At 40.5% G+C, this 26975-nt stretch overlaps 3 protein-coding genes and 2 long non-coding RNA genes across 11 annotated transcripts; 2 read left to right on the top strand and 3 right to left on the bottom strand.

Moving 5' to 3' along the window:
- Window positions 1-527: 527 nt before the first annotated feature.
- On the bottom strand, window positions 528-5087 carry LOC139535535 (uncharacterized). 4 transcript variants are annotated; one of them, XR_011667152.1, is made up of 7 exons: window positions 4945-5087; window positions 3868-3934; window positions 2108-2248; window positions 1776-1919; window positions 1505-1630; window positions 1221-1335; window positions 528-934 (listed from the first exon to the last, which is right to left on the bottom strand). It is a non-coding gene; the product is annotated as an uncharacterized lncRNA (long non-coding RNA). The 4 variants fall into 4 exon arrangements; XR_011667151.1 differs by having other exon boundaries at window positions 4954-5085; XR_011667150.1 differs by lacking the exon at window positions 3868-3934 and having other exon boundaries at window positions 4954-5079.
- Window positions 4695-6785, top strand: LOC139535527 (avidin-related protein 3-like). Its single transcript, XM_071335019.1, has 4 exons — window positions 4695-5390; window positions 5572-5785; window positions 6256-6376; window positions 6570-6785. The coding sequence occupies exons 1-4, from the start codon at window positions 5325-5327 to the stop codon at window positions 6601-6603; spliced, it is 435 nt and encodes a 144-aa protein (XP_071191120.1). The 5' UTR covers window positions 4695-5324; the 3' UTR covers window positions 6604-6785.
- A 1317-nt stretch (window positions 6786-8102) lies between these two features.
- Window positions 8103-12701, bottom strand: LOC139535519 (uncharacterized). Of its 4 annotated transcripts, none has more exons than XR_011667144.1 (7): window positions 12529-12694; window positions 11443-11509; window positions 9683-9823; window positions 9351-9494; window positions 9080-9205; window positions 8796-8910; window positions 8103-8509 (listed from the first exon to the last, which is right to left on the bottom strand). It is a non-coding gene; the product is annotated as an uncharacterized lncRNA (long non-coding RNA). The 4 variants fall into 4 exon arrangements; XR_011667146.1 differs by having other exon boundaries at window positions 12520-12662; XR_011667143.1 differs by lacking the exon at window positions 11443-11509 and having other exon boundaries at window positions 12529-12701.
- Window positions 12702-12703: 2 nt separating this feature from the next.
- Window positions 12704-14363, top strand: LOC139535514 (avidin-related protein 3-like). Its single transcript, XM_071334986.1, has 4 exons — window positions 12704-12965; window positions 13150-13363; window positions 13834-13954; window positions 14148-14363. Exons 1-4 carry the CDS (start codon window positions 12900-12902, stop codon window positions 14179-14181), a joined length of 435 nt encoding a protein of 144 aa, XP_071191087.1. The 5' UTR covers window positions 12704-12899; the 3' UTR covers window positions 14182-14363.
- Window positions 14364-15697: 1334 nt separating this feature from the next.
- On the bottom strand, window positions 15698-22297 carry LOC139566897 (uncharacterized). Its single transcript, XM_071388295.1, has 6 exons — window positions 21997-22297; window positions 17258-17383; window positions 16926-17069; window positions 16655-16780; window positions 16371-16485; window positions 15698-16084 (listed from the first exon to the last, which is right to left on the bottom strand). Coding segments are annotated over exons 1-5 (699 nt in total). The 3' UTR covers window positions 15698-16084; window positions 16371-16483.
- Between the last annotated feature and the right edge of the window lie 4678 nt (window positions 22298-26975).

Here is a 26975-nt window from a genome sequence, read left to right as displayed (position 1 = left end):
TTTGCATTTTCTCGGTGCTGAAAAATCCTTTCTCAAGATGAATTAACATTTTACTGCCAGAAATGCATATTTCTGCAGGAGTAAATAAATGCTGTATGTGAGCTGTTATAGGCCTACAGTCAGTGTTCATATTTCAGTTACTACTCTATTTAGCCCATATGAACTTAAGAGGAATATTCTGTTTATTCAGGGTTACTCGTTAGCGGGAAATCAAAGGTGTGTGTAAACAGCTTATCCTGAATAAGGCCTTAAGCGGGATACTGTCCGCATGTAATCGTGGTCAATGATTCCGGTCCCTACACACTGCATAGGATATCTTTAGCCACAATAGTGGAGGTACACTATAAACCTCTAATTACATGGTGACTCATCTTCAGTCTTTGTTTTCATCATGTAGTTTTTAACCACTTTAACTGAAATAAATTAGGTTTTTAAATACTATTAGGTTCGCAATAGATTAACCAATGTGCCACTGGATTATTTGTCAGCATTTTGTACAATCAAGCAACTGATTTCAGGCACTTCTGTAACTTGTCGATGCAAATCTTTATTTAATTTAATTCAATGTACTCAGTGACTGTGATAAAACAGTTATTGACCCATTTGACCTTCCAAAAATGTCAGGTGTTCTCATGTACAATCACATCTCCGTGCTCACCACGCAAAGAGCAGGAAGCCACTGAATGAGTTATGGTTGAGTATCATCATAGACTTTTTGCTTAGGACCCAAGCGCATGTTGACCGTGTCCCATTTCTGCAGCTGTAGTGTGATCACACTGGAGAAATGATCAAGGCCTGTGACTCTCATTGTCTAAAATATACATCATCGTAGCGGTGTTCTTAATAAGTGCTACACCCCTGCTGGATGCACTGTCAGCCCCTGCAACAGTATATCTGAAGTAGTATGCTCCTCTCACTGGTGCGGTGAATTTACCTGTATCAGAGAAGAGAAATAATCACCATCCTTAATTCAACAATGTGGGTTACTGTGCTATGCTTTCATGTGCTATAATTGAAAGTCCAGTGCCTCTGAAGGTCATTGTGGTGGCTCTACATACTCATTTATAGGTCCTTATGAATATATGATATGCTGTGTAGATTATCCCACAGCAAGAAGATGTGGCCTAATACTTTATAAAGATTTAAAACGATGCAATATATTTGCTGTATAAGAAACACAACAATGGATAGGGAATATACATATGAATGCAGCAGGGTACCTGTGGATGTACTGTAAGCATCTCCGATGTTTACATCTACTCACTTGTAGATCAGGTCATAATAGTAAATAATAGTAAATGTCGTTGAGGAAGGGTCCAAAGTAGCCACCAATTCCTAAAGATGCAGAGAATGACACCTTTGGTGTGTCTGTGAGCACAATGTCATCACAAGGTAAAAATGTTGTGGCACAACTAATTATCGATGCACGGATTGTTACGTACTGTAATGTCAACAACTCAAAGCACTATATGTAATGATGGCTAATGTGTACACTTCTCCATACATGAACTTGCTTTCTTCAGCTCGTCAACCTCTCCTCTAAGCTCCACCACCTCTGACTCCTGCTCTTGTAGCTGGATCTCAGTGTTGTTTGACCTGCTAATAAGGACCTCTAGTTCCCGGGCTTGAGCTAAGGGAAAGATATCACACTTCCTCCCATGACAACATTACCAAATAACATCTGTGTAATCATGTATTGTTCTCTTTAGCAGTACCACAAACCTTTTTTTGTATGACAGAGGTCATTTTTGACTTAAATGTAAAATAGCACGTACCATAATGCTCCCTCCACAGTGCTACTACTTCAACTTTCTTCAGGTTATCCACCATAGCTCTCAGCTTCCCCACTTCTGCCCCCTGCTCCTCTAGCTGGATCTCAGTGTTGTTTGACTTGGCATTAAGGGCCTTCAGTTCCCGGGCTTGACCCAAAGGAAATATATCACAATTAATACACTAACTCCCAACGACAACATTACCAAAAACCATGGTGTTGTATTTGAGATGAATCCTTTAATTTGTTCTCTTCAGCAGTAACAGACTTTGTATTGTCACTGCCAGAGGAGATTGTAGACCTGTAAACAAGAGGGTCTGCACTGTGTGTACGTACCAAAATGCTCACTCCACAGTTGCACTACTTCTGTTTTCTGACGTGTCAGGTCCTTCTTCTGTTCCCCGGCCTCAGCCACAGTGCTATTCAGCCTGACATCAAGGACCACTAGTTCCTGGGCTTGCAATTATACACATTTTGCTATGGGGCAGAGAGAAAATGTTGAGATGTAAAGCTAATTTCCTGCTATTCTATTCATTTTGACATGAGGCTGAGAGAAAATATTGCAGTTTTAAAGCTAATTTCCTGTAAATCTAAAAATTTTGCCATGGCTTATGACGTATTCATATTGGTGAGGGGCCCGACCTCCAGGGGACCCTAACAAAAAAACAAATAATATATATATATATTTATAGTATTAGTGGTAGATCAGTGACACCCATTCAATGTCATTATTTTCAGTGGATTAGATTACAATAACACATCTGTGCCTATATGGGTTGTATATGCAGCTTTAACAAATAAAAATCATTGAAGTTGACAAAGAAAATAGGAAAAGTACAGAATAATGTGCTGGGCAAATCAGTGAAAAACAATAAGAGTTCAGAGTCCAGGTTATTAAAGGATCCCTCTGGTTTAGCCTAATCAATGGCCTTGCATGACCCTTAGATGTCAGGACCAATGGCTTTGATTATTGGAGGAACACCTCTGTCATGAGTGTCGAACGCCCACACTGCTCAATGCTGCTTGATGGAGAGCCCTCCGTGCCTGGTTACCAAGGTGCTCTGACAAATGTGGAGCTCCAGGAAAACATTTCCCACAAACTTACTGTGAAAATGTGAAGTTTATGAAACAGAGTATCATAATATAAATGGAGGCTACTTAACATATGTTATATCACTGGGATATGAGAAAATGTATAATGAGTAATTGTGGTATAGTCCTACATGCTGTAAACATGTATAGACACAGAATGCCTGATATTTAAAATTAACTAAGCTGCATAATTCATCTTTTGAAGATCTTCTTTGAGTATCGAAGACAATGTAACTAAACTACCACATAACAATATACAAAAATACATTTTTTCCAGCTTCACACAATTCTGTAAATCCATCACTGATTATAATGCTGTTTCTGTCTGTCTGACAGGAAGCTGTCTGGCACACACCCTCCCACCCACGCACACCCCACACTCACCACACCTAAAGCAATAAAGCTTGATCGTCATATTAAAATAATTTACCCCATGTGAGGCCAGTCAAGTGTGTTTCACTCATTAAAATATATCGTTTTTTTAAAGAAAGACCATAAAACCATAGTGTGTAATTTCCGTCAGTTAAATTAAGACAGGATATTGAATTTTAGTGTAAACTACTACCCGTCAAGCCCAAAAGAACCACCATCTATTTCAAAAGTCACAGTTCTTGAGGTGGGGTAGAATATGCCTAGTCATGGGAAAATCTAGATAGCGTACTCCTTCCTTCTGCTCAAAGCCCATTGGAGGATAAGGTCAGAGGGGAGGGACCTCTGGCTTTCTCATCCAATGGGTTTTGAGAATGAGGCGAGGCGAGAGGACGCTTGGAGTATGCAATTGAGATTCTTTCATGGTGTTGATTACATAAGGTGACTGGCAAGTCTTTAACCCAACGGAGAGTGTCTGGTATGGGGTTAATTAGTGAAAAAGTGAAAATCAATTTCTAATAATTTTGATATTGGATAAGCTGTCCGAAAATAGTTAACCACATCACCACACGATTAACCTCATGTTACTGGTGAGGTGATGCGACCAAGGAATGTATCGGAGTTGGTCCATTTACCTGTGAATCAAAATTGCATTGCTGTAGTGGCCTACCAATTTCAAAGACAGATTTCCGAGTGATATATCTATGTGAGGAAGATAAACATACGTAATGTTAGTCCAGTCATACATTCACTAGGGAACATGGTTCTTTACAGTTTAATTAATGTTTGTTATAGGTTGTTGACAATTATGCTTTCATGGAGTGATGGAGTAACCTTGTTCAAGTCCAATAAAATAGCACCCTCTATTGATCAACATAACACATCGTTTTCTGTATAGATTGAATTGATGATGCGTATCAAATATATGCCCAGGATGATATAATGCTGAATTTATCATCGTCCATAGCTAGATTTCCATTCAATTGGTGACAGATTATCATGCGAATATTCTAAAGTCCGCATGAATAAAACATGTGCATTTTCACACCAGAGACGTGTTTCCATCAAATGGACTTGTTGCGGATACAAGTCTGTGCGTGATGACAGAGCACATAAAATAACTTGTGTGGTTAAATTCCCATGTACTGAATAAAAAGTTGAATGGGTTTCCGTTGCATTTTCAACTCTACTGTTGGTTTTGTTACAAAACATTTTTGCGTTACGTAGCCAATGTGCCCATTCTGGTATTGGCACGTGCGCTCTAGCCAAAACGATGACATTATTATGGACAAAAGAGGGATATTATTTTATTTGTTAAATGTTAGTCAATCATTGATATCACCAGAATAAGACCCTCGATATTTATTGGAAAGGAGCGTCAAGCACATACCGTGCACTTTCACCACCCTGTGAAGTTCATTATCATGTATTTCATATGTAGCCTAATAAAGTGCATGCTTCCCCGACGAGTAGTAGTGGGAGGACCACACACCATATCATTGCGTGAATCACAAGTTTACTTCGATATGATGGTTATTTTATGAATATTTTCGCATAAAGTCGTTTCCACCGACATTGCTCGCATAGTTAATTTTACCGGCACAAAATATCCACCATGTCTAGGTTATTTTGTGCCGTGGACATTGTGAAAGTTTACCGACAAAATGTTATGTTTCCATCAGGCCTGTTATGACATTTCCTAACCGACGTACCTTACTCACATAAAACGTTTGGATGGAAACCTGGTTCATGTTCGAGAATTGTCGAGACGGGTGTACTGGCCAATCGGTTAACCTACAGCCAACAAACTAGAAACTCTTGTGAGAGGACTTGTGTTGACAGAGAAGAAACACCTGCTGCAAATGTTCAAATTAGGGGTGAATTTCAATAGTCCTCTTTTCCTCAATCTGCATTGATTTTTAACTGCTGGTAAGAAGTGACAGCTAGACTATTGGGATATACACCCTGTTCATGAATTAAGTCTTGTTAGAAAGGGCAGGTGCTGATTGGTTTGGGGGAGTGTATAGTAACTTGGTAAATCAGTATAAGAAGGGAATGAGCTGTTCAGCAAAGCAACTTGAAATAATCAAACATGAAGAGTTTTGTTGCAAAGTATATCAGTGTCCATGCTGTGATTTTGGGACTGCTGCTACCTCAGGTAAAAATACAATTAATCAGTGGGCTCCACTATTACAATTTGAGCAGTGTAACAATACAGATCATGTAGTAGATAGAAATCCGAGACTTGATTTTACTTCCTGTTTTAAATATACTATGTCATGAAGTGTGTCTGCTATTATTGACACAGTAGTGGTGACCTTATTTTGCATGTGTTCTAGGCAATCCCATGCAATGTGACGGGAGTGTGGCGAAATGAGCTGGGCTCTGTGCTTGATATTGAGGCGGTCGGTTCTGAGCTCCGAGGCCTTTATCAGAGTGCAGTGGAGACTGCTCCAGGAGTCACGGGTCCAGAACAACAGGCCAAGTTACTGGGTGTGACTAGTAATCGGGGTCTGCGAACCTCTGTGGCTTTCTCTGTGTTATGGGAGGCAGGTGTGTAAACCCTGGAATGTGTTCAGCAAGGCATTTTATTTTTATTTCACCTTTATTTAACCAGGTAGGCTAGTTGAGAACAAGTTCTCATTTGCAACTGCGACCTGGCCAAGAGGAAGCAAAGCAGTTTGACACGTACAACAACAGGGTTACACATGGAATAAACAAACATACAGTAGAAAAAGTCTATATACAGCATGTGCAAATGAGGTAGGTTAAGGGAGGTAAGGCAATAAATAGGCCATGGTGGCGAAGTAATTACAATATAGCAAATTAAGACTAATGGTAGAGATACTGGGGTGCAAAGGAGCAAGATAAATGCAGCATAATGTTCGGAAATATATTTTGTACCACTAATTGCACCACTTCTATCTCCAACCTTCCACAATGTGGCCCTAGTCTCAATCTGAATGACCTTGACTGTAACAATGGCTGTGATGCAATTGCATCATAACGCCTGTCCCCCCCAGGTTCCTGTAGCGCTTGGGTTGGTCAGTGTTTCCAACTGCCTGATGGGAAGCGAGTGCTGAAGACCCTGTGGATGCTGCGCTCTGTGGCTTCATGCCCTGCAGACAACTGGAAGAGTACCAGGTAGGCTACAGCTCCTCACTACTTAGCATAGGTTGTGGGGGGGATGTTACTGTAGAACACAATTGCCCTTCACTAAAAGCCTACTGACATGAGAGCTACAGGGGTAAACTCAATGTTTTTAGAGCTAATTCCTATATGGACATTGAGCATATTTGTATACCATTTGTTTTTTAGACTTTCTTTTTATCATTAGGATGGGAGAGGACACTTTCATCTTCATTTCCTGAAAGCAGAATGTACTGATCATCTGGCAATGCTGCATTTGGTTTGCTGCCCTCTACTGAATTTTCTTTTATACTCCCTGAGCTGATCTCTCATCCATGCCATAAACTATGAAACTTGTTCAATTCATGAATAAAAATGTGTTATTTACCTTGTCTTGCCTGACATAAATAAAAGTTTAAACTCAGATGGGGATATGTTTGTGTTTATTCTCCAACAAACGGTCTGTCAAATGAACATGGGTGGTACCAAAGTGGGATAAACTATTGTTTCAGACATTACAGAGCACTGGTGCATTAGGCTTGGGTTTCTATGCCAAGGTAACAAACCTATTGACCACGTTTACATGCGCACAAATTTCCTGTACTGTTCAGGGTACTCGTGTATTCTACTTGAGTTGACGCATATAAACATATCCCGTTTACATTGACCCGAAAAAGCTTGTATCCCGGTTTAGATTTTTGCCGGGGGTGGGCTACTGTGGCATGTACAAATCTTATCCAGTTTGCTGTTTTTTGCAGGGTGTGCAGGCCCAGTTTTGCATATCGTGGGTTCTGTGATGGTCAAACAAATCACTTCAAAAAGTAGGCTACCTGTGCAGGTCAATCCACTGTAAATGATTTTGTTGATACTCTGTCCTGGACTGTAGCTTAGTGGCTACCTTCACCCCTAATTTAGAACTTTCTAGTTATTGAAATTTCAGGTAGGCTATAGTTAGGCCTACATGTAGCTTCTGTCAACTTGTTGCCCCAGACATGAGTGCTCACCAGAATGTCTTGCATTGATAATTATTGCATTAATCACCAGTAAAGTTGCCTGTTTCGTTTAGGCGCTGGGGAGAACACAGATTGGTCTTGAGCAAAATGTCCATGTCATGTTTGACCGGTTTTAAGGAAATTAAAAATAACATGACTTGTCTTGGGTGTGTTTTTTGTGGTTGATACTGTCTGCATAAGTGTCAACACATTACACATGCATTTGCATTTTCTCGGTGCTGAAAAATCCTTTCTCAAGATGAATTAACATTTTACTGCCAGAAATGCATATTTCTGCAGGAGTAAATAAATGCTGTATGTGAGCTGTTATAGGCCTACAGTCAGTGTTCATATTTCAGTTACTACTCTATTTAGCCCATATGAACTTAAGAGGAATATTCTGTTTATTCAGGGTTACTCGTTAGCGGGAAATCAAAGGTGTGTGTAAACAGCTTATCCCGAATAAGGCCTTAAGCGGGATACTGTCCGCATGTAATCGTGGTCAATGATTCCGGTCCCTACACACTGCATAGGATATCTTTAGCCACAATAGTGGAGGTACACTATAAACCTCTAATTACATGGTGACTCATCTTCAGTCTTTGTTTTCATCATGTAGTTTTTAACCACTTTAACTGAAATAAATTAGGTTTTTAAATACTATTAGGTTCGCAATAGATTAACCAATGTGCCACTGGATTATTTGTCAGCATTTTGTACAATCAAGCAACTGATTTCAGGCACTTCTGTAACTTGTCGATGCAAATCTTTATTTAATTTAATTCAATGTACTCAGTGACTGTGATAAAACAGTTATTGACCCATTTGACCTTCCAAAAATGTCAGGTGTTCTCATGTACAATCACATCTCCGTGCTCACCACGCAAAGAGCAGGAAGCCACTGAATGAGTTATGGTTGAGTATCATCATAGACTTTTTGCTTAGGACCCAAGCGCATGTTGACCGTGTCCCATTTCTGCAGCTGTAGTGTGATCACACTGGAGAAATGATCAAGGCCTGTGACTCTCATTGTCTAAAATATACATCATCGTAGCGGTGTTCTTAATAAGTGCTACACCCCTGCTGGATGCACTGTCAGCCCCTGCAACAGTATATCTGAAGTAGTATGCTCCTCTCACTGGTGCGGTGAATTTACCTGTATCAGAGAAGAGAAATAATCACCATCCTTAATTCAACAATGTGGGTTACTGTGCTATGCTTTCATGTGCTATAATTGAAAGTCCAGTGCCTCTGAAGGTCATTGTGGTGGCTCTACATACTCATTTATAGGTCCTTATGAATATATGATATGCTGTGTAGATTATCCCACAGCAAGAAGATGTGGCCTAATACTTTATAAAGATTTAAAACGATGCAATATATTTGCTGTATAAGAAACACAACAATGGATAGGGAATATACATATGAATGCAGCAGGGTACCTGTGGATGTACTGTAAGCATCTCCGATGTTTACATCTACTCACTTGTAGATCAGGTCATAATAGTAAATAATAGTAAATGTCGTTGAGGAAGGGTCCAAAGTAGCCACCAATTCCTAAAGATGCAGAGAATGACACCTTTGGTGTGTCTGTGAGCACAATGTCATCACAAGGTAAAAATGTTGTGGCACAACTAATTATCGATGCACGGATTGTTACGTACTGTAATGTCAACAACTCAAAGCACTATATGTAATGATGGCTAATGTGTACACTTCTCCATACATGAACTTGCTTTCTTCAGCTCGTCAACCTCTCCTCTAAGCTCCACCACCTCTGACTCCTGCTCTTGTAGCTGGATCTCAGTGTTGTTTGACCTGCTAATAAGGACCTCTAGTTCCCGGGCTTGAGCTAAGGGAAAGATATCACACTTCCTCCCATGACAACATTACCAAATAACATCTGTGTAATCATGTATTGTTCTCTTTAGCAGTACCACAAACCTTTTTTTGTATGACAGAGGTCATTTTTGACTTAAATGTAAAATAGCACGTACCATAATGCTCCCTCCACAGTGCTACTACTTCAACTTTCTTCAGGTTATCCACCATAGCTCTCAGCTTCCCCACTTCTGCCCCCTGCTCCTCTAGCTGGATCTCAGTGTTGTTTGACTTGGCATTAAGGGCCTTCAGTTCCCGGGCTTGACCCAAAGGAAATATATCACAATTAATACACTAACTCCCAACGACAACATTACCAAAAACCATGGTGTTGTATTTGAGATGAATCCTTTAATTTGTTCTCTTCAGCAGTAACAGACTTTGTATTGTCACTGCCAGAGGAGATTGTAGACCTGTAAACAAGAGGGTCTGCACTGTGTGTACGTACCAAAATGCTCACTCCACAGTTGCACTACTTCTGTTTTCTGACGTGTCAGGTCCTTCTTCTGTTCCCCGGCCTCAGCCACAGTGCTATTCAGCCTGACATCAAGGACCACTAGTTCCTGGGCTTGCAATTATACACATTTTGCTATGGGGCAGAGAGAAAATGTTGAGATGTAAAGCTAATTTCCTGCTATTCTATTCATTTTGACATGAGGCTGAGAGAAAATATTGCAGTTTTAAAGCTAATTTCCTGTAAATCTAAAAATTTTGCCATGGCTTATGACGTATTCATATTGGTGAGGGGCCCGACCTCCAGGGGACCCTAACAAAAAAACAAATAATATATATATATATTTATAGTATTAGTGGTAGATCAGTGACACCCATTCAATGTCATTATTTTCAGTGGATTAGATTACAATAACACATCTGTGCCTATATGGGTTGTATATGCAGCTTTAACAAATAAAAATCATTGAAGTTGACAAAGAAAATAGGAAAAGTACAGAATAATGTGCTGGGCAAATCAGTGAAAAACAATAAGAGTTCAGAGTCCAGGTTATTAAAGGATCCCTCTGGTTTAGCCTAATCAATGGCCTTGCATGACCCTTAGATGTCAGGACCAATGGCTTTGATTATTGGAGGAACACCTCTGTCATGAGTGTCGAACGCCCACACTGCTCAATGCTGCTTGATGGAGAGCCCTCCGTGCCTGGTTACCAAGGTGCTCTGACAAATGTGGAGCTCCAGGAAAACATTTCCCACAAACTTACTGTGAAAATGTGAAGTTTATGAAACAGAGTATCATAATATAAATGGAGGCTACTTAACATATGTTATATCACTGGGATATGAGAAAATGTATAATGAGTAATTGTGGTATAGTCCTACATGCTGTAAACATGTATAGACACAGAATGCCTGATATTTAAAATTAACTAAGCTGCATAATTCATCTTTTGAAGATCTTCTTTGAGTATCGAAGACAATGTAACTAAACTACCACATAACAATATACAAAAATACATTTTTTCCAGCTTCACACAATTCTGTAAATCCATCACTGATTATAATGCTGTTTCTGTCTGTCTGACAGGAAGCTGTCTGGCACACACCCTCCCACCCACGCACACCCCACACTCACCACACCTAAAGCAATAAAGCTTGATCGTCATATTAAAATAATTTACCCCATGTGAGGCCAGTCAAGTGTGTTTCACTCATTAAAATATATCGTTTTTTTAAAGAAAGACCATAAAACCATAGTGTGTAATTTCCGTCAGTTAAATTAAGACAGGATATTGAATTTTAGTGTAAACTACTACCCGTCAAGCCCAAAAGAACCACCATCTATTTCAAAAGTCACAGTTCTTGAGGTGAGGTAGAATATGCCTAGTCATGGGAAAATCTAGATAGCGTACTCCTTCCTTCTGCTCAAAGCCCATTGGAGGATAAGGTCAGAGGGGAGGGACCTCTGGCTTTCTCATCCAATGGGTTTTGAGAATGAGGCGAGGCGAGAGGACGCTTGGAGTATGCAATTGAGATTCTTTCATGGTGTTGATTACATAAGGTGACTGGCAAGTCTTTAACCCAACGGAGAGTGTCTGGTATGGGGTTAATTAGTGAAAAAGTGAAAATCAATTTCTAATAATTTTGATATTGGATAAGCTGTCCGAAAATAGTTAACCACATCACCACACGATTAACCTCATGTTACTGGTGAGGTGATGCGACCAAGGAATGTATCGGAGTTGGTCCATTTACCTGTGAATCAAAATTGCATTGCTGTAGTGGCCTACCAATTTCAAAGACAGATTTCCGAGTGATATATCTATGTGAGGAAGATAAACATACGTAATGTTAGTCCAGTCATACATTCACTAGGGAACATGGTTCTTTACAGTTTAATTAATGTTTGTTATAGGTTGTTGACAATTATGCTTTCATGGAGTGATGGAGTAACCTTGTTCAAGTCCAATAAAATAGCACCCTCTATTGATCAACATAACACATCGTTTTCTGTATAGATTGAATTGATGATGCGTATCAAATATATGCCCAGGATGATATAATGCTGAATTTATCATCGTCCATAGCTAGATTTCCATTCAATTGGTGACAGATTATCATGCGAATATTCTAAAGTCCGCATGAATAAAACATGTGCATTTTCACACCAGAGACGTGTTTCCATCAAATGGACTTGTTGCGGATACAAGTCTGTGCGTGATGACAGAGCACATAAAATAACTTGTGTGGTTAAATTCCCATGTACTGAATAAAAAGTTGAATGGGTTTCCGTTGCATTTTCAACTCTACTGTTGGTTTTGTTACAAAACATTTTTGCGTTACGTAGCCAATGTGCCCATTCTGGTATTGGCACGTGCGCTCTAGCCAAAACGATGACATTATTATGGACAAAAGAGGGATATTATTTTATTTGTTAAATGTTAGTCAATCATTGATATCACCAGAATAAGACCCTCGATATTTATTGGAAAGGAGCGTCAAGCACATACCGTGCACTTTCACCACCCTGTGAAGTTCATCATCATGTATTTCATATGTAGCCTAATAAAGTGCATGCTTCCCCGACGAGTAGTAGTGGGAGGACCACACACCATATCATTTCGTGAATCACAAGTTTACTTCGATATGATGGTTATTTTATGAATATTTTCGCATAAAGTCGTTTCCACCGACATTGCTCGCATAGTTAATTTTACCGGCACAAAAGATCCACCAGGTCTAGGTTATTTTGTGCCGTGGACATTGTGAAAGTTTACCGACAAAATGTTCTGTTTCCATCAGGCCTGTTATGACATTTCCTATCCGACGTACCTTACTCACATAAAACGTTTGGATGGAAACCTGGTTCATGTTCGAGAATTGTCGAGACGGGTGTACTGGCCAATCGGTTAACCTACAGCCAACAAACTAGAAACTCTTGTGAGAGGACTTGTGTTGACAGAGAAGAAACACCTGCTGCAAATGTTCAAATTAGGGGTGAATTTCAATAGTCCTCTTTTCCTCAATCTGCATTGATTTTTAACTGCTGGTAAGAAGTGACAGCTAGACTATTGAGATATACACCCTGTTCATGAATTAAGTCTTGTTAGAAAGGGCAGGTGCTGATTGGTTTGGGGGAGTGTATAGTAACTTGGTAAATCAGTATAAGAAGGGAATGAGCTGTTCAGCAAAGCAACTTGAAATAATCAAACATGAAGAGTTTTGTTGCAAAGTATATCAGTGTCCATGCTGTGATTTTGGGACTGCTGCTACCTCAGGTAAAAATACAATTAATCAGTGGGCTCCACTATTACAATTTGAGCAGTGTAACAATACAGATCATGTAGTAGATAGAAATCTGAGACTTGATTTTACTTCCTGTTTTAAATATACTATGTCATGAAGTGTGTCTGCTATTATTGACACAGTAGTGGTGACCTTATTTTGCATGTGTTCTTCTAGGCAATCCCATGCAATGTGACGGGAGTGTGGCGAAATGAGCTGGGCTCTGTGCTTGATATTGAGGCGGTCGGTTCTGAGCTCCGAGGCCTTTATCAGAGTGCAGTGGAGACTGCTCCAGGAGTCACGGGTCCAGAACAACAGGCCAAGTTACTGGGTGTGACTAGTAATCGGGGTCTGCGAACCTCTGTGGCTTTCTCTGTGTTATGGGAGGCAGGTGTGTAAACCCTGGAATGTGTTCAGCAAGGCATTTTATTTTTATTTCACCTTTATTTAACCAGGTAGGCTAGTTGAGAACAAGTTCTCATTTGCAACTGCGACCTGGCCAAGAGGAAGCAAAGCAGTTTGACACGTACAACAACAGGGTTACACATGGAATAAACACACATACAGTAGAAAAAGTCTATATACAGCATGTGCAAATGAGGTAGGTTAAGGGAGGTAAGGCAATAAATAGGCCATGGTGGCGAAGTAATTACAATATAGCAAATTAAGACTAATGGTAGAGATACTGGGGTGCAAAGGAGCAAGATAAATGCAGCATAATGTTCGGAAATATATTTTGTACCACTAATTGCACCACTTCTATCTCCAACCTTCCACAATGTGGCCCTAGTCTCAATCTGAATGACCTTGACTGTAACAATGGCTGTGATGCAATTGCATCATAACGCCTGTCCCCCCCAGGTTCCTGTAGCGCTTGGGTTGGTCAGTGTTTCCAACTGCCTGATGGGAAGCGAGTGCTGAAGACCCTGTGGATGCTGCGCTCTGTGGCTTCATGCCCTGCAGACAACTGGAAGAGTACCAGGTAGGCTACAGCTCCTCACTACTTAGCATAGGTTGTGGGGGGGATGTTACTGTAGAACACAATTGCCCTTCACTAAAAGCCTACTGACATGAGAGCTACAGGGGTAAACTCAATGTTTTTAGAGCTAATTCCTATATGGACATTGAGCATATTTGTATACCATTTGTTTTTTAGACTTTCTTTTTATCATTAGGATGGGAGAGGACACTTTCATCTTCATTTCCTGAAAGCAGAATGTACTGATCATCTGGCAATGCTGCATTTGGTTTGCTGCCCTCTACTGAATTTTCTTTTATACTCCCTGAGCTGATCTCTCATCCATGCCATAAACTATGAAACTTGTTCAATTCATGAATAAAAATGTGTTATTTACCTTGTCTTGCCTGACATAAATAAAAGTTTAAACTCAGATGGGGATATGTTTGTGTTTATTCTCCAACAAACGGTCTGTCAAATGAACATGGGTGGTACCAAAGTGGGATAAACTATTGTTTCAGACATTACAGAGCACTGGTGCATTAGGCTTGGGTTTCTATGCCAAGGTAACAAACCTATTGACCACGTTTACATGCGCACAAATTTCCTGTACTGTTCAGGGTACTCGTGTATTCTACTTGAGTTGACGCATATAAACATATCCCGTTTACATTGACCCGAAAAAGCTTGTATCCCGGTTTAGATTTTTGCCGGGGGTGGGCTACTGTGGCATGTACAAATCTTATCCAGTTTGCTGTTTTTTGCAGGGTGTGCAGGCCCAGTTTTGCATATCGTGGGTTCTGTGATGGTCAAACAAATCACTTCAAAAAGTAGGCTACCTGTGCAGGTCAATCCACTGTAAATGATTTTGTTGATACTCTGTCCTGGACTGTAGCTTAGTGGCTACCTTCACCCCTAATTTAGAACTTTCTAGTTATTGAAATTTCAGGTAGGCTATAGTTAGGCCTACATGTAGCTTCTGTCAACTTGTTGCCCCAGACATGAGTGCTCACCAGAATGTCTTGCATTGATAATTATTGCATTAATCACCAGTAAAGTTGCCTGTTTCGTTTAGGCGCTGGGGAGAACACAGATTGGTCTTGAGCAAAATGTCCATGTCATGTTTGACCGGTTTTAAGGAAATTAAAAATAACATGACTTGTCTTGGGTGTGTTTTTTGTGGTTGATACTGTCTGCATAAGTGTCAACACATTACACATGCATTTGCATTTTCTCGGTGCTGAAAAATCCTTTCTCAAGATGAATTAACATTTTACTGCCAGAAATGCATATTTCTGCAGGAGTAAATAAATGCTGTATGTGAGCTGTTATAGGCCTACAGTCAGTGTTCATATTTCAGTTACTACTCTATTTAGCCCATATGAACTTAAGAGGAATATTCTGTTTATTCAGGGTTACTCGTTAGCGGGAAATCAAAGGTGTGTGTAAACAGCTTATCCCGAATAAGGCCTTAAGCGGGATACTGTCCGCATGTAATCGTGGTCAATGATTCCGGTCCCTACACACTGCATAGGATATCTTTAGCCACAATAGTGGAGGTACACTATAAACCTCTAATTACATGGTGACTCATCTTCAGTCTTTGTTTTCATCATGTAGTTTTTAACCACTTTAACTGAAATAAATTAGGTTTTTAAATACTATTAGGTTCGCAATAGATTAACCAATGTGCCACTGGATTATTTGTCAGCATTTTGTACAATCAAGCAACTGATTTCAGGCACTTCTGTAACTTGTCGATGCAAATCTTTATTTAATTTAATTCAATGTACTCAGTGACTGTGATAAAACAGTTATTGACCCATTTGACCTTCCAAAAATGTCAGGTGTTCTCATGTACAATCACATCTCCGTGCTCACCACGCAAAGAGCAGGAAGCCACTGAATGAGTTATGGTTGAGTATCATAGACTTTTTGCTTAGGACCCAAGCGCATGTTGACCGTGTCCCATTTCTGCAGCTGTAGTGTGATCACACTGGAGAAATGATCAAGGCCTGTGACTCTCATTGTCTAAAATATACATCATCGTAGCGGTGTTCTTAATAAGTGCTACACCCCTGCTGGATGCACTGTCAGCCCCTGCAACAGTATATCTGAAGTAGTATGCTCCTCTCACTGGTGCGGTGAATTTACCTGTATCAGAGAAGAGAAATAATCACCATCCTTAATTCAACAATGTGGGTTACTGTGCTATGCTTTCATGTGCTATAATTGAAAGTCCAGTGCCTCTGAAGGTCATTGTGGTGGCTCTACATACTCATTTATAGGTCCTTATGAATATATGATATGCTGTGTAGATTATCCCACAGCAAGAAGATGTGGCCTAATACTTTATAAAGATTTAAAACGATGCAATATATTTGCTGTATAAGAAACACAACAATGGATAGGGAATATACATATGAATGCAGCAGGGTACCTGTGGATGTACTGTAAGCATCTCCGATGTTTACATCTACTCACTTGTAGATCAGGTCATAATAGTAAATAATAGTAAATGTCGTTGAGGAAGGGTCCAAAGTAGCCACCAATTCCTAAAGATGCAGAGAATGACACCTTTGGTGTGTCTGTGAGCACAATGTCATCACAAGGTAAAAATGTTGTGGCACAACTAATTATCGATGCACGGATTGTTACGTACTGTAATGTCAACAACTCAAAGCACTATATGTAATGATGGCTAATGTGTACACTTCTCCATACATGAACTTGCTTTCTTCAGCTCGTCAACCTCTCCTCTAAGCTCCACCACCTCTGACTCCTGCTCTTGTAGCTGGATCTCAGTGTTGTTTGACCTGCTAATAAGGACCTCTAGTTCCCGGGCTTGAGCTAAGGGAAAGATATCACACTTCCTCCCATGACAACATTACCAAATAACATCTGTGTAATCATGTATTGTTCTCTTTAGCAGTACCACAAACCTTTTTTTGTATGACAGAGGTCATTTTTGACTTAAATGTAAAATAGCACGTACCATAATGCTCCCTCCACAGTGCTACTACTTCAACTTTCTTCAGGTTATCCACCATAGCTCTCAGCTTCCCCACTTCTGCCCCCTGCTCCTCTAGCTGGATCTCAGTGTTGTTTGACTTGGCATTAAGGGCCTTCAGTTCCCGGGCTTGACCCAAAGGAAATATATCACAATTAATACACTAACTCCCAACGACAACATTACCAAAAACCATGGTGTTGTATTTGAGATGAATCCTTTAATTTGTTCTCTTCAGCAGTAACAGACTTTGTATTGTCACTGCCAGAGGAGATTGTAGACCTGTAAACAAGAGGGTCTGCACTGTGTGTACGTACCAAAATGCTCACTCCACAGTTGCACTACTTCTGTTTTCTGACGTGTCAGGTCCTTCTTCTGTTCCCCGGCCTCAGCCACAGTGCTATTCAGCCTGACATCAAGGACCACTAGTTCCTGGGCTTGACCTGAAATCAGATGAATAGCCTTAAAAAATTGCCTCAAGTTCCCAGGTCAAATCCCTAATAATTTGAGCTATTATAGTTTTCTTTCCTTCATCCTCCCTCCACAGATTGAGTACTTCAATTGTCAGCTTCACCACCTTCATCTTCTGTTCCTCCAGTTGGGTGTCGATAGCGTTTGACCTCATGGTGAGGGCCTCCAGTTCGTCTGATTGAACTTTATATAGGTTCCATTAGAAAGCAGCCACAGTTAGTGGAAAAATAAATTGGATGGCCTTGAGGCAGTTTAATAAATGTGGCCCCCTGATACAATAATTTTTTTCAGACCACAACATCCTGACCTTTAATCAACCTATGTGTACAATGTAATGACTGTTGGCTATAATAAACAACATACTGTACCTTCACTCTCTCTTCAGCTCCTTCACCTCTGCTTTCAGCTCAGTCAAATCCACCCGCTGTTCTCCCACCTCTTTATACTGTAAAGAGAATATACATCTCCCCATCAGTTCATGTCTTTAAGAATGTGAAATGTCAGAATAATAGTAGAGATAATGATTTATTTAAGCTTTATGTCTTTCATCACATTCCCAGTGGGTCAGAAGTTTACATACACTCAATTAGTATTTGGTAGCATTAAAACTGTTTAACTTGGGTCAAAAGTTTCGGGTAGCCTTCCACATGTTGGGTGAATTTTGGCCAATTTCTCCTGACAGAGCTGGTGTAACTGAGGCAGGTTTGTAGGCCTCCTTGCTCGCACATGCTTTTTCACTTCTGCCCACACATTTTCTATAGGATTGAGGTCAGGGCTTTGTGATGGCCACTCCAAAACCTTGATTTTGCTGTCCTTAAGCCATTTTGCCACAACTTTGGAAGTATGCTTGGGGTCATTGTCTATTTGGAAGACCCATTTGCGACCAAGCTTTAACTTCCTGACTGATGTCTTGAGATGTTGCTTCAATATATCCACAAAATTTTCCCGCCTCATGATGCCATCTATTTTGTTGAGTACCAGTACCTCCTGCAGCAAAGCACCCCCACAACATGATGCTGCCACCCCCGTAATTCACGGTTGGGATGGTGTTCTTTGGCTTGCAAGCGTCCCCCTTTTTCCTCCAAACATAGCGATGGTCATTATGGCCAAGCAGTTCTATTTTTCTTTCATCAGACCAGAGGACATTTCTCCAAAAAATTATGATTTGTCCCCATGTGCAGTTGCAAACCTTAGCCTGGCTTTTTTATGGTGGTTTTGGAGCAGTGGCTTCTTCCTTGCTGAGTGGCCTTTCAGGTTATGTCGATATAGGACTCGTTTTACTGTGGATATAGATACTTTTGTACCTGTTTCCTCCAGCATCTTCACAAGGTCCTTTGCTGTTGTTCTGGGATTGATTTGAACTTTTTGCACCAAAGTATTTATCTCTAGGAGACAGAAGGTGTCTCCTTCCTGAGTGGTATGACGGCTGCGTGGTCCCATGGTGTTTATACTTGCGAACTATTGTTTGTACAGATGAACGTGGTACCTTCAGGTGTTTGGAAATTGCTCCCAAGGATGAACCAGACTTGTGGAGTTCTCCAATTTGTTTTTTACGGTCTTGGCTGATTTCTTTTGATTTTCCCATGATGTCAAGCGAAGAGGCACTGAGTTTGAAGGTAGGCCTTGAAATACATCCACAGGTACACCTGCAATTGACTCAAATGATGTCACTTAGCGTATCAGAAGCTTCTAAAGCGATGACATCATTTTCTGGAATTTTCTAAGCTGTTTAAAGGCACTGTCAACTTAGTGCATATAAACTTCTGACCCAATGGAATTGTGATACAGTGAATTATAAGTGAAATAGTCTGTCTGTAAACAACTGTTGGAAAAATGACTTGTGTCATGCACAAAGTAGATGTCCTAACCGACTTGCCAAAACTATAGTTTGTTAACAAGACATTTGTGGAGTGGTTGAAAAACGAGTTTTAATGACTCCAACATAAGTGTATGTAAACTTCCGACTTCAGCTGTATTTGGGCTGAAAATATAATTATTGATTGAGTTTGTGATGTAAGCTTTTACATTTTGCTGCACTGTATTTTCTCTATTTTCTTTGTACATTACCTTCAGTCACCTTCTTAATTTCATTGATCTCTCTCTCATTGGCCATTATCTATGTTTCCAAGGCTGAAATGTACCACACATTTTTTTTTAAGTACATTATAAAATTCAGTCAATTTCCAAATGGAATGGTGTTGCTCTACAATAGACTGGACATGAACATGGCAGTTGCAGGATCAAACAATGGATAATGATAAACAATTACAACAGCATTATTGTTGATAATAGAAATAATACCAGAGTTGCCTAAGTTCCTCAGTGTACTTCTTCTGAGCTTGCAGCTTCATCTGTGCAATGCTCAGTTTAATTTTTAAATCAACCATGCTGGTGCTGTGCTCCTGTAGCATTCTCTCGCCCATCTGGAACTTTGCCTCCATTGCCTTCAGCTCAGAGTGGGTGATGCTCAGCCTCACTGCCTGCTCTACCATCATGGTCTTCTGACTCTCCAACTGACTCTAACTAGCTCTCAGTCTAGCTCCCAGGGCTGTCACTTGTGACCTAGCGGCTGTCAACTCCATTTTGTGCTCCACCGCCACAGCCCCTATTTTCTTCACTCCAGCTCTCAGCTCTCTCAGCTCAGTCCAGATGTCAGCTTGGCTGGTTGTCTGTTTGTCAGAAGCACCAGCTTCGTTTATTCTTGTCTCATCTTCACTGACCGTTATCTGTGTCTGTGCTCCACATAGAGAGATCACCAACACCATGCAGCCACACTATAACAGCCCTCATCTTCAGCTATACTGCAATGCAATTAGCTTCGAGTGGCTAGTGATACTGATTGCCCTCCTCATATACACATGCTCTAGTTAAACATTGATTGTACTTTTTCTCTCAAGGGTAAAACTGGGGATAGTTGATCATGGTAAAGGTACTTGAGGGGATGTCTGTGAGAATTACGAAGCTGCTACTCTGGCTCTGACTAAATATAACAGTGCCACTGTGCTGAACTCTCTGGTGCACAATTCCCACACAGGAAAAATACAAAACACATTTACAGTAAATGGTACACTGGCATAGTATGATAAAAGACAGCAATATAGCTATTACGTAGCCGTCATTCAAGGGATAACGATAAAGGAATAATCTGGGTAATTACCATGTACAAAGTGGAAGAGACACTTACACTGTACTTACCAATTGAATCAACGGTATTTTTCCAGAAAAACAAGAGTAAAAAATATTGTACTTTGCCATTTAACAGACATTCTTATCCAGAGCAACTTAAAGTTAGCGCATTCATTTTAAGGTAGCTAAGAAAGACAACCGCAAATCACAGTCATATTAATTCTTATGGCTGCAATCCCGTTAACGGGATGATATGACAACAGCCAGTGAAAATATGTATTTATTTATTTTTAAACTGCATTGTTGGTTAGGGGCTCGTAAGTAAGCATTTCACTGTAAGGGCAACTTTTTTTGTGTTGCTTTTAAGTCTTTTAATTTTTTTTATCTTGTCAATAACACTTTATTCTCGCTAGCTATTTGTGTAGGTAGCTAACAAGTAAACAAAATTGTTGTATTCGGCGCATGTGACTAATACAATTTTATTTTATTTTATTAATCAAGATTCTCTTTGAATAAGTAGGTTTTCAGATACCTACCTACATGACCTTATGGTAACCCAATGTAACATACTGTTATTTCATTATTATGTTATGTGCTACAGAATCCCCCTGCCGAGGGCGCTGTTGGACTAATTTCCAGCGTGTGTGTTTATTTACAACTGATTGGCGCCGCATTGTCTAGCTCTCTTCCTCATGTAAGATATTGATCACCCCCAGCTTGTGTCTTCTACAAATCAGACTCTCCCATGCACCCCACAATCTGGCCATGCACTGATCATGCATTCTCTGATTGGTCAGATTCTCATAGCTAGCCCTGCACTGGTCAGACGGGTCCGTTGCACACTCCCTCAAGGGTATAGCTATTTCCCTGAACCTGACAGTGGTATCGTGGAGTTAGGTGCATCGGATGCTTATACAAAAACCATCCCCATGTTCATCTTCCTTAGTGTGTGTAAGTAAAGTTCCTGTGTGTGTCAACTCTTGGGTTGCCTTATTCCTCTCTAACCAGGGGCAGTGTCAGTGTGTCACAAATGAGTAGAATACGTAGACCCGAGTCGATCTTTCATGGTCCTATGTCCCGCTGGATTTGTGACTTTGCTTACACCACTATTATTATGCCGGTCCACAAAGACTACAAAGGGTACTTTCCACACTGCCCACACTGAGGTCCAGTGGATTATGGCTCCGGGGTATCCAGTGGACTACTACCGTGTGGATTATACCCCCTCTCTGGAGCCTATTGGAGCCCCACGCCTGCCAACGGTACAGCATGGACCCTATGGCCCCTCTCCTCCATCTGTGGGATGCTACCCAGCACAAAGTGGGACTGCAGTAGCACCCAATTTGTGGTCTACCAGGGAGTCACATTGCTGCATCCGTAGTATGGGTTTCCTTTTTCCGGTGGAGTACAGGAAACACGTTTGGCTCGTATGGAGCAGAATATACAGAGGCTTCTTCACATCTTGCAACAGAAGGCCATATCCCGGGCTTCCTCCGGTCAGGGGAGCCCTCTCCGACAGGTTGCAGTGGAGGACAAGGGACAGTCATATGGAGTTCAGCAGCAGGACGCCACCTCTCAAGCCCGGCAACGTTACTGGCTACGACTGTGACTTTAGTGTGTGAATATTCTGCCTCTTTGGCCCCGGCACCGTTGTCGGGCACGGCTGCGACTGGGACCAGGCAGGGACACGCAATGTGTCCAGCCACCACTGGTCCACAGGAGTTGCCTACTACAGAGACTGAGCCCACCCCAGATGTCATTCTCGATCCTCCCTCCACTGTTGTGGAGTCTGGGGAACCCTCTCACCGGCTCGGGCAGTATATATGACACCAGCACCATCGCCACATGGTAGTGATCCTATGATGCTGACTGGACTCTATTCCTCACTTTCAAAAAACAAATAAAGCAACACCTCATGGCACAACGCCTCTCCCCATGTGACCTGTACTTGTTGTGTGTATGTACTGACATGTATGTGTAACTGATAGATGCACACACACACACTACAGGTTAATGTTTATAAATGTATGTAAATTGGATTATTTTTTTTGTAATGTATTTCTTATTATATGTCGGACCCCAGTAAGACTTGCTGTCACCATTGGCGTTGGCTAATGGGGATCCTAATGAATCAATCAAATCAAATCTGGCCCTGACCTTGGGTCACCCGTTGGGGCCTGCTCCGGGGCCTGCCCTGGGCTCTCCTCTGGTTCCTGCACTGGTTCCCCCCCTCCCCTCTCCACACCACTGCCACTCTCTGTTGTCATCTATGCATAGTCACTTCAATTAACTCTACCTACATGTACATACTACCTCAACTAACCGCACATTGTCTCTGTACCTGCACCCCCCTGTATATATTGTTATTTGATCTTTTACTGCTGCTTTTTAATTACTTGTTACTTTTATCTCTTATTCTTATCCGCATTTTTTGAAACTGCGCCGTTGGTTAGGGGCTCGTAAGTAAGCATTTCACTGTAAGGTTGTACCTGTTATATTCGGAGCATGTGATTAATAAAATTTGATCTGATTTGATTTGACTATGTTATGTATGTGTGTATGAATGCATGTATGTACACTACTGGTCAAAAGTTTTAGAACACCTTCAAGAAATGTTCTTTATTTGTACTATTTTCTACATTGTAGAATAATAGTGAAGACATCAAAACTATCAAATAACACATATGGAATCATGTAGTAACCAAAAAAGTGTTAACTTCTCGAGGATAGGGGGCAGCATTTTCAGCATATCCAAATTCAACTGCCAGCTACTCATCCCCAGAAGATGAGAAATGCATATTGTTAGTAGATTTGGATGGAAAACACTCTGAAGTTTCTAAAACTGTTTGAATCATGTCTGTGAGTATAACAGAACTTATTTAGCAGGCAAAACCCCGAGGACAAACCATTCAGATATATTTGTTTTTTAGGTCACTCTCTTTTCAATGGATTTTCATTGGGAATACAGATTTCGAATTAACCTTCTTGCAGTTCCTACCGCTTCCACTGGATGTCAACAGTCTTCAGAAATTAGTTGCTGGTTTTTCCTTTGTGTAATGAAGAAGTACGGCCATCTTGAACGAGAGTCACATTAAGTATCCTGTTAGATAGAAGCGCGTGACCAGAAAGCTGGCTATAATTGGTTTTAATCCTGTATTGAACACAGATCATCCCATCTTCAATTTTATCGATTATTAACGTTAAAAAATACCTAAAGTTGTATTACAAAAGTAGTTTGACATTTTTTGGCAAAGTTTACAGGTAACTTTGAGCTATTTTGTAGTCACGTTTGAGCAAGTTGGAAGCGGTGTATTTCTGGATCAAACGCGCCAAATAAATGGACATTTTGGATATATATCGACGGAATTAATCGAACAAAAGGACCATTTGTGATGTTTATGGGACATATTGGAGTGCCAACAACAGAAGCTCGTTAAAGGTAAGGCATGAATTATATTTTTATTTCTGCGTTTTGTGTCGCGCCTGCAGGGTTGAAATATGCTTATCTCTCTTTGTTTACAATGGTGCTAACTCAGATAATAGCATCGTTTGCTTTCGCCGAAAAGCCTATTTGAATTCTGACATGTTGGCTGGATTCACAACCAGTGTAGCTTTAATTTGGTATCTTTCATGTGTGAGTTAATGAAAGTTTGATTTTTATAGTAATTAATTTGAATTTGGCGCTCTGCATTTTCTCTGGCTTTTTGCCAAGTGAGACAGTAGCGTCCCGCCTAAACTCAGATTTTTGGATATAAATATGAACTTTACCGAACAAAACATACATGTATTGTGTAACATGAAGTCCTATGAGTGTCATCTGATGAAGATCATCAAAGGTTAGTGATCAATTTTATCTCTATTTCTGCTTTTTGTTACTCCTCTCTTTGGCTGGAAAAATGGCTGTGTTTTTCTGTGGCTATGTACTGACCTAACATAATCGTTTGGTGTGCTTTCGCCGTAAATCCTTTTTGAAATCAGACATGTTCGCTGGATTCACAACAAGTGTAGCTTTAATTTGGTGTCTTTCATGAAAGTTTGATTTTTATAGTAATATATTTGAATTTGGCGCTCTGCATTTTTACTGGCTTTTGGCCAAGTGGGACGTTAGCGTCCCACATATCCTAGAGAAGTTAAACAAATCAAAATATATTTTTCAAATAGCCACCCTATGCCTTGGTGACAGTTTTGCACACTTCTGGCATTCTCTCAACCAGCTTCATTTTACTAGACAAGTCAGTTAAGAACAAATGTTTATTTTCAATGACGGCCTACGAACAGTGGGTAAACTGCCTTGTTCAGAGGCAGAAGGATTTTTTTTTTACCTTGTCAGCTCGGGGATGCAATCTTGCAACCTTTCGGCTACTAGTCCAACGCTCTAACCACTAGGCTACCTGCCGCCCTGGTAGACATGAGGTAGTCACCTGGAATGCATTTCAATTAACAGGTGTGCCTTGTTAAAAGTTAATTTGTGGAATTTCTTTCCTTAATGCGTTTGAGCCAAGCAGTTGTGACAAGGTGTGGGGGTATACAGAAGATAGCCGTATTTGGTAATAGTTCATATTATGGCAAGAAGAGTTCAAATGAGTAAAAACACGACAGTCCATCATTATTTGAAGACATAAAGGTCAGTCAATACGGAAAATTTCAAGAACTTTGAAAGTTTCTTCAAGTGCAGTCACAAAAACCATCAAGTGCAAGCGCTATGATGAAACTGGCTCTCATGAGGACTGCCACAGGAATGGAAGACCTCAAGTTATCTCTGTTGCAGAGGATAAGTTCATTAGAGTTACCAGCCTCAGAAATTGCAGCCCGAATAAATGCTTCACAGTGTTTAAGTAACAGACACATCTCAACATCAACTGTTCAAAGGAGACTGTGTGAATAAGGCCTTCATGACTGAATTGCTGCAAAGAAACCCTTACTAAAGGACACCAATAAGAAGAAGAGACTTGCTTGGGCCAAGAAACACGAGCAATGGACATTAGACCGGTGGAAATTTGTCCTTTGGTCTGATGAGTCCAAATTGGAGATTTTTGGTTCCATTCGCTGTGTCTTTGTGAGACGCGGTGTGGGTGAACGGATGATCTCCACATGTGTATTTCCCACCGTAAAGCAGGGATGAGGAGGTGTGGAGGTGTGGAGGTGCTTTGCTGGTGACACTGTCTGTGATCAATTTAGATTTCAATGCACACTTAACCAGCATGGCTACCACAGCATTCTGCAGCGATATGCCATCCCATCTGGTTTGGACTCAGTGGGACTATCATTTGTTTTTCAACAGAACAATGACCAACACACCCCCTCCAGTCTCTGTTTACCATGAAGGAGAGTGATGGAGTGCTGCATCAGATGACCTGGCCAGCACAATCCCCTGACCTCAACCAATTTCAGATGGTTTGGGATGAGTCGGACCGCAGAGTGAAGGAAAAGCAGCCAACAAGGGCATATGTGGGAACTCTTTCAAGACTGTTGGAAAAGCATTCCATGTGAAGCTGGTTGAGAGAATGCCAAGAGTGTGCAAAGCTGTCATCAAGGCATAGGGTGGCTATTTGAAGAATCTGAAATATAAATATAAATATGTTAAAAAAATGTTTTGTTACTACATGATTCCTTATGTGTTATTTGACAGTTTTGATGTCTTCACTATTATTCTACAATGTAGAAAATAGTAAAAATAAAGAAAAACCCTTGAATGAGTAGGTGTTCTGAAACTTTTGACTGGTAGTGTACCGTATGTATGTCGCTATGTACGTATGTATGTATTTGGAAAATATTCAGACCTCTTCACTTTTTTCACATTTTGTTATGTTACATCCTTATTCTAAAATGGATTAAATACAAACGTTTTGTTTTATCTTAATTACATGGTTATAGCTTATTCATGTATGTTCACTACTCTGTTCTATCCATTGTAGCCTGTATGTGAATATTCATTATTCATTTTTCTGTACCTGTCAGTGAGTCATAAACCAGTAGAATACGTAGAACCAAGTCTCTCTTTTTCATTATGTTATTCTACTATTAGTTACCCTGGTAAATGTACTGTATGTGATGTGTTGCCAAAAGGACAAACAAACATCAACATGTGTAAAACTGGGGACATTTATTTATTTTTTATTTTCTATTTCACCTTTATTTAACCAGGTAGGCTAGTTGAGAACAAGTTCTCATTTACAACTGCGACCTGGCCAAGATAAAGCAAAGCAGTTCGACACACAACAACTGTAAAGGGGTGCGTAACTGGTGGCATGGAAGTCGAACGCAGGAGAGCAGAACTACGTAGTAGCCGGAGCAATTTAATCCAAAAACCAATGGCATAAAAATACAACAGAATATGGGTACAAAAACCCGACGCGCAACCAGTAAACATGTGCACAAGCACTTACAACAAACAATTCCACACAAAGACATGAGGGGAACAGAGGGTTAAATACACAA

This window comes from Salvelinus alpinus, chromosome 1, assembly GCF_045679555.1.
Source record: "Salvelinus alpinus chromosome 1, SLU_Salpinus.1, whole genome shotgun sequence".
Taxonomy (NCBI): domain Eukaryota; kingdom Metazoa; phylum Chordata; class Actinopteri; order Salmoniformes; family Salmonidae; genus Salvelinus; species Salvelinus alpinus.
Note: the sequence above shows the minus strand (reverse complement) of the source record. Positions and strands in the feature narration are given on the sequence as shown.

What these genes read in the sequence shown, in the direction of transcription:
- LOC139535527 (XM_071335019.1), top strand. Translation starts at nt 5,325, where the DNA reads ATGAAGAGTTTTGTTGCAAAGTATATCAGTGTCCATGCTGTGATTTTG. An exon ending in TGGGACTGCTGCTACCTCAG is followed by an intron (nt 5,391 to 5,571) that starts GTAAAAATACAA and finishes CATGTGTTCTAG; the next exon opens with GCAATCCCATGCAATGTGAC. An exon ending in GACAACTGGAAGAGTACCAG is followed by an intron (nt 6,377 to 6,569) that starts GTAGGCTACAGC and finishes TTTTATCATTAG; the next exon opens with GATGGGAGAGGACACTTTCA.
- LOC139535514 (XM_071334986.1), top strand. Translation starts at nt 12,900, where the DNA reads ATGAAGAGTTTTGTTGCAAAGTATATCAGTGTCCATGCTGTGATTTTG. An exon ending in TGGGACTGCTGCTACCTCAG is followed by an intron (nt 12,966 to 13,149) that starts GTAAAAATACAA and finishes GTGTTCTTCTAG; the next exon opens with GCAATCCCATGCAATGTGAC. An exon ending in CTCTGTGTTATGGGAGGCAG is followed by an intron (nt 13,364 to 13,833) that starts GTGTGTAAACCC and finishes TGTCCCCCCCAG; the next exon opens with GTTCCTGTAGCGCTTGGGTT.
- LOC139566897 (XM_071388295.1), bottom strand. Translation starts at nt 22,297, where the DNA reads ATGACATCTGGGGTGGGCTCAGTCTCTGTAGTAGGCAACTCCTGTGGA. An exon ending in ATGGCCTTCTGTTGCAAGAT is followed by an intron (nt 17,384 to 21,996) that starts GTGAAGAAGCCT and finishes ATCTGATTTCAG; the next exon opens with GTCAAGCCCAGGAACTAGTG. An exon ending in ACTGTGGAGGGAGCATTATG is followed by an intron (nt 16,781 to 16,925) that starts GTACGTGCTATT and finishes TCTTTCCCTTAG; the next exon opens with CTCAAGCCCGGGAACTAGAG.